Source organism: Myodes glareolus, chromosome 14 (genome assembly GCF_982192425.1).
Source record: "Myodes glareolus chromosome 14, mMyoGla1.1, whole genome shotgun sequence".
NCBI lineage: Eukaryota > Metazoa > Chordata > Mammalia > Rodentia > Cricetidae > Myodes > Myodes glareolus.
The window spans coordinates 63,320,803-63,327,552 of record NC_142039.1 but is presented as its reverse complement, the minus strand read 5'-3'; the positions used below and the strand labels follow the sequence as shown (position 1 = coordinate 63,327,552).

The 6,750-nt window shown below is 48.4% G+C and overlaps 1 protein-coding gene and 1 non-coding gene across 2 annotated transcripts; both read left to right on the top strand.

The window, feature by feature from the left end:
- The first annotated feature begins 2,950 nt into the window (after positions 1–2,950).
- Nhlrc1 (NHL repeat containing E3 ubiquitin protein ligase 1) lies at positions 2,951–5,278 on the top strand. The gene has a single exon (XM_048460300.3). It carries the CDS (start codon positions 2,996–2,998, stop codon positions 4,181–4,183), a length of 1,188 nt encoding a protein of 395 aa, XP_048316257.3. The 5' UTR covers positions 2,951–2,995; the 3' UTR covers positions 4,184–5,278.
- On the top strand, positions 4,773–4,882 carry LOC125398119 (small nucleolar RNA SNORA26). The gene has a single exon (XR_007231296.3). It is a non-coding gene; the product is annotated as a small nucleolar RNA SNORA26 (small nucleolar RNA).
- Positions 5,279–6,750: the final 1,472 nt, after the last annotated feature.

Here is a 6,750-nt window from a genome sequence, read left to right as displayed (position 1 = left end):
GTCAGTCTTTTATATAAAATTTGTCCTCACTGCGGGCATAATTGAGAAAACCTTAACTGACCATCAAATGCCATACTTTTAATTTACTATTTGGGCATGTCATACTCACACCTGTGATTCCAGAACGGGGCAGGAGGATCATGAGCTCAGAGTCAGCCTCAGCTCCATAACCAATGTGAACGCAGCAGGAGCCACGTGAGACCCTGACTCAAACAAACCGAAACAAAAATCAGACTCATTGTTAGGGGCTTGATGGCGAACCCCTGGGAGTAGATTACGCCTGTTAGGCCCCAAAGCCTGGGGCTAACGTGCTGATGGTGTAGTACCGTCAGTGGCCTCACAGGGGCAGCAAAGGATTGAGAAGGCCGAACAGGTAGGCTTAGGAAGCAAGTTGTTACTTATCTCTGGGGGACATAAGCTTGGCTACAGGCTGCAATGAATTGGGGTCGGGTTACAAGCACGGGTTCAGTGAGGTCTGTCTGGGAAATACTTTCAAAGGTAACATCTCATAGCAAGACCAGGTCTGCATTTGTCAGGCTCCATGTGGAAGCCACCAGGAGCATGTTAGCTTATCTGAATTGGGTGCACCGTGAGTGTAAAACACACTAGATTTTACTTAGCGTATAAAAATGAGTATAAAATATCTCTCATATTTTCAAGTGATTACAAGTCCAAGTGATGGTTTAAAGAATACAACTAAATCAATTTCATTTTCTTTTAACTTTTAAGAATGGAGTTACGGGGAAATTATTTTAAAACGTGGGTTTCATTATATTTCTGTTGGACAAGACTGGTTCTAAAAATAGCCCAGTTTTGCTTCCCTGAATGTATTTCTCAATTTAAAAATTATTTCTGAGGAGCTGGAGAGATGGCTCAACAGTGAGGAGTACGTGTGGCTCTCGCAGAAGATCTAAGTTCGACTCCCAGGGCTCATCTCGTGGCTCACAGCCGTCTGTAATTTCAGTTCCAGGAGTCTTGATAGCCTCTTCTGATGTCCCAGGGCGCCAGGCATGCACGCAGCACATATACATAATGCAGAGAGAGCGCTTGTGCACATAAAGTAAAATAAATATTTGTGTTACTTCTGAGGGGCTGGAGAGATTGTTAGTAGTTAAACACACTTGTTGCTCGGTCCTGGGGCCCTGCATTTTGATCCCACCATCCACACAGCAAATGGCTCACAAATGCCTATAATTCCAGCTCCCAGATACCTAACACTCTCTTCTGGACTCCAGAGGTTCTCATAGAGACACACAGACACACACATGCACACACACACAGAAACAAATAAATCTTCTTAAAAATTAGTATGAAGAAAAATTTGTATAAGATATGCTTTTAGATGGTTTCTTATTTAGAACAGAAATGTGCTCTGAAGTCATAGTATCAACTTGGTCATTCTGGTCTAATGCTCATGGAACACTTGATGAAATGTTTTTCTTTGCCTTCCATAGAATCTCTCTCCAGGAGTGTTAGACAAGATTGGGCCCTCCATTTTCTTGGAAGTCTATGGAACAAGAGTGTAAACAATCATGATCATGACTTGTAAACAAGCAGGGATAATAAACCTGAACGTCATAATGGATTCCTGAAGATTACAGTGGCCATAACTTTAAGATTATTCCAAGATATGTAGATCATCTTTACTTTCAAGTTTTCAATTTTTAAATATTTCTTATAATTATTTATATGCATGTGTGTATGTTTGTGTGAATGTATGTCACATGCGTGCAAATACATGGAGACCCGAAGGGGACATTGGATTCCCTGGAGCTGGAGTTACAGGTGGTTGTGAGCTACAGTGTGTGTGCTGGGAACCAAACTCATGTCCTCTAGAAGGACAGCAAGCGCTCTTTAGCACAGAGTCATCTCTTCAGGGCCTCTACTTTTAGGCTTACGTGAGACTGGAAGGCAGCGTGAATGAATCACTGGCTCAGACGTCCCTGTACATTATAATCCTCTTCACAGCTCCCTGCAGCCCAACCCTCACCCTGGACGGTTAAGCCTTTGGCAAAGAGACTCAAGCATTTGCCATATACAGACATATTTGATGATCAGCGCCAGATAACAAGAGGCTCTGGAGTCAAACTCTGGAGTCAAACTGCCTGCCCATCCTAGTCTGGCCATTCTTTGTCCGAGCCATTTCCATTATCCAAGAGGCCTGACTGAAACAATGCATGCAATCACTGAAAAGAAGGCAGGCATGTGATGAATTCTCTAGTAATTGCTATTAACTAGCAGTTTTGTTGTTGCTTGTTTGTTTCCTTGAGACAGGTTTTCAGTATGTCCCTCTAGTGGGCTTGGAGCTCACTATGTAGTACACCATGCAAGGCAACTAACACCTTTTAAATATTCCTTCCACACAAACACATTTCACACATATTCTTTTGTTTGTTTTGTTTGGCGGGGTGAGAAGGCTGAGACACTCTGTGTAGCCTAGGATGGCCTAGCTAACTAACCGCTAGTTTCTGCCTCCTGAGAGCTGGGATTTTAGCTACCATACCCAGGGCTGCAAGTGTGATAAAACACAGCAAAGAAGTATGTGTGCACACTTGCCTCACCCCCTTGAAGTTACCTTCTTTAGTGTCTCTCTCCTCAGTCAAATCATAATAAACCTAGGCTAGGAGCCCTCTCTTACTCCTGCCCAGTCCTGGTACCCAGCACCCAGCGCCGCTGATTAGCAGCTCTGCGTGTCGTCAGCATCGGGAGACTAGGTTCTGGTGGGTGCTGGCTTTGCCACTTACAGTCTAACAGCGAGCGACCCATTCGTTCTCCCAGGTGTGGCTCACTCTAAAGCTTGGATCTCTCACCCGGTACGTGATGATCCACGGCTCCGCACGGCGCATGCGAACGACTGCGGCGTGTGCCCGCCAGGGGGCAGCAGCGCGCACCCGACCAGTCCGCGTCGCCCCACGTCAGGGCGGATGCCCCGCCCCGTGCCCGTGACCGTGACCGTGACTGAGGGCTGCACGGGGGCCGCGGCGCGGCGGGAGCGATGGGGGAGGAGGAGACGGGGGTGCGGCCCGAACTGGTGCGCGAGGCGGAGGTCAGCCTGCTGGAGTGCAAGGTGTGTTTCGAGAGGTTCGGCCACCGGCAGCAGCGGCGCCCGCGCAACCTGCCCTGTGGCCACGTGGTCTGCCTGGCCTGCGTGGCCGCTCTTGCGCACCCGCGATCGCTGGCCTTCGAATGTCCCTTCTGCCGGCGGGCCTGCAGAGCCTGTGACACCAGCGACTGCCTGCCGGTGTTGCACCTTCTGGAGCTCCTGGGCTCCACGCTTCGCGCGTCCCCGGCTGCCCTCAGCGCAGCCCCCTGCGCGCCCGGGGTGCTCACCTGTCACCACGCCTTTGGCGGGTGGGGGACCCTGGTGAACCCCACGGGGCTTGCACTGTGTCCCAAGACCGGACGGATCGTGGTCGTGCACGACGGTAAGAGGCGAGTCAAGATCTTTGACTCTGGAGGAGGTGGTGCACACCAGTTTGGAGAGAAGGGGGACGCAGCGCATGATGTGAAGTACCCACAGGACGTCGCCGTCACCAACGACGGCCACGTGGTTGTCACCGACGCTGGCGACCGCTCCCTCAAAGTGTTTGATTTCTTCGGCCAGATCAAGCTGGTTGTGGGAAAGCAGTTTTCCCTGCCTTGGGGTGTGGAGATCACCCCTCAGAACCAGGTCCTGATGACGGACACAGAGGCAGGGACGTTGCACCTGCTGGAAGTGAACTTCCCCGAAGGGGTCCTTCGGAGGACTGAGAGATTACAAGCTCAACTCTGCAGTCCCCGTGGGGTGGCTGTGTCTTGGCTCACTGGGGCCATTGCAGTCCTAGAGCATCCCTGGGCCTTGGGGACATCAGGCAACAACACACGGGTGAAGGTGTTCAGCGCCACTATGCAGCTGATTGGCCAGGTGGATAGCTTCGGACTGAACCTCCTTTTTCCCTCTAAAATAACTGCCTCAGCTGTGACCTTCGATCCCCAGGGAAATGTGATCGTCGCAGATACCTCCGGACCAGCCATCATATGCTTGGGGAGACCTGAGGCGTTTCCGGCCCTGAAGCCCATGGTCAGGCATGATCTTTGTCGTCCTGTGGCACTGACCTTCACCAAGGAGAATTCTCTTCTTGTGCTGGATACGGCTTCCCACTCCGTAAAAGTCTTTAAAGTGCTGGAGGGTAATGGAGGGTGATGGGGACCCGCGGTCCTGGAGTTAGAAGTTCTGGTGTCCTTAGGAGTGAACTGCACCCTGGATGAGTCACTATCACTCATCCATCCAGGCAGGAATAATGGGAACTGCCTGACCGAAGTGCTGGGTGTGAGACAGTTATTAAAGACTAATAATTAAATTTGTCATTTAGTGAACGTCTGTTCCCGCTGTTAAGAAATGTGCAAGTCTTAGCTCGTTTGTTCCTTAGCACAGAGAGATGTGATTTCTGTTATTAGCCCCATTTCAGAGATGAAAAGGCAGATCCAGAGAATTTAATATGATGTCTTCGAGTCGTTTGTACTGGGACAGTCACAATTGAACTCGATTCTGACTCCAAACCCCTTGCTCTTAAATATGATGCCAGATGTTTAAAAAAAAAATGTGAGTGTGTCTTATGTATGTTCCCCCTACAAGTAGCTAACTGGTTAAGTGCACCAAGAACCAAAAGAAAGGGGTCTCTGAGGAGTTTTCAGGAGACAAAGGATTGTGTTTGGATGTCAGTCACCTTTATCTGGGAGCTTCCCCAATGGCTGAGTAGACAGATTATTACTGATCCCAAGACTTGAATAAGAAACACAGTTGAGGTCTTGCCTTATAAGGCAAAAGTAGTCTAGTGGCTCTTCATAAAACCCACAGAGGAGACTGGACACCTCCTCTTTGGATCCTGTCTGGAGTCTAGTTGGCAGTGTGTGCCAATAATCCCAGCACTTGAGACGCTCTGGAGTTCGATGCCATCGACAGCTACCGAGTTTGAGGCTAGGCTGGGCTACACGACATCCTGTCCTTTTTAAAATAGGTGCCAGTGTTTCCTCCTCCACAGGCCCTGGGGACATCCCTGAGTGGTGTTTGAGCAAAGCCTGCAGAGCCACTGCCTGCTAGTGGCATGGACAGCTGAGACTCTTCTGTTAATTAGGAGATGCCATCCCAGCACATTCATGGCCGAACATTCGTGGCAGGAATGGCTTCGTTTGCTCTCTGGTCCTCTCTGCCGCCTAAAGTGCTTTGTGATGGGAGTTTTCTCTGTGCGCTTTAAAATGTGGTTCTTACGCTGTCTGCTCAATAAACAGTTGCCTCGTCCCTTTGGAGCACTGTAAACATGTCTTGCGCCGAAGCATAACCTTGGCCCATGCAAGGGCTCCTTAATGCTGCAATTAAGGAGAGGAATAGGAGGAAATTTGGGTGAAGTGCTGATCCTCTGTATATTTTATGTTTTTTAAGCAAGTGCAAAAACCTTTGAGTTTAAGGCTGTTGAAATTATACCAAATAACTTAAACCTCTGACGCAGCAGGGAAATGTTTTCTGGGGGCTGCTCTCAAAAGGGGACAGTTTGCTTTCGATAGTCATGGATGCCTTGTCAGCAAAAATAGTATTCTTTTAGCCAAAGGGGCTGTTTGTTTCTGAGACAAGGTCTTGTATATCTTAGACTGGCCTTGGACTTGCTCTGTAGCGAAGGATGACCTTCAACTTCTGATCCTCCTGTGTCACCTCCCAAATGTTGGATGACAGGCTTGCACTGAAACGCTTGGGGTTCTATTAGGTACTGGGGGTAGATAGAACCCAGGGCTTCTACCTGCTAAGCAAGCATTCTACCCTCTGAGTTACAAATAATTTTAAGAGAGAGATTGTATCCACTGAAGGTTGCCTCGAAGGTATGCGTGAGATATCTTCCCAAAGGTATAAAAGCTGACATTAGGAGCCCAAAATGAAAGCCTAGCTCCCGTGCCAGTCCATATAAATCCATGTTGCTTTTATTTAAAAGTTATTACACTTTATTTACTTAGTGTGTGGGGTGCGTATGCCATCCTGTTTGTAGAGATCAGCAGACAACTTGAATCTGTTCGCTTCTGCCACCTTCTGGGACCTCGGGGATTGAACTCAGGTCATCGGCCTTGGTGGCAAGCACTTTTACTCCCAACTCCTCTCCCATCCCCGCCCCTCACTGTTGCTTTCTTGCTTTCATTACATAGCACCAACAGTAGCATCTTGGGTATCCCATAGCACCGTTAGTCCTCTAGTAGGAACTCTGGGGGTTGATTTCTCCCCCATCACTTGTCCTTCAGCTGGATATGGTGGTACATACCGATCGATAATCCTAGCACTTAGCTCGCTGAGGCCAGCTTGGGATACATCGTCAGACCCTGCCCCAAACAAACAAAATTAAATAAATTATCACCGGTGGACAAGTGACTTCACAGCTATTTTGACAGTATAACAGCAAAACTTCTAGAGGGAAATGTGAGTTCACTGGGAAGGAGGGCAACTATGGATCGGTCTTAATGTTTTTCTTCCGAACCACAGCATTTTACTGATGTTAGTGTTCATTGACCCAATTCAAAAGATTTTTTTTTTAAAAAAAAATTATCAATCACATCTTTTAGTCTACACTCTATCGTGTATCTTTAAGGGAGCATATCCAGCACCCAGGTGGTTGTGAGGAGTGGCTTGTCAGCAGGTGGAGAGTCAGCTGTGGGTTTGAACACCGTGCCAGAATATCCTGGTGATGTGATGACCGTGACCGGTGCTCTGTGACAGCTTGTCTTCCTTGGGAA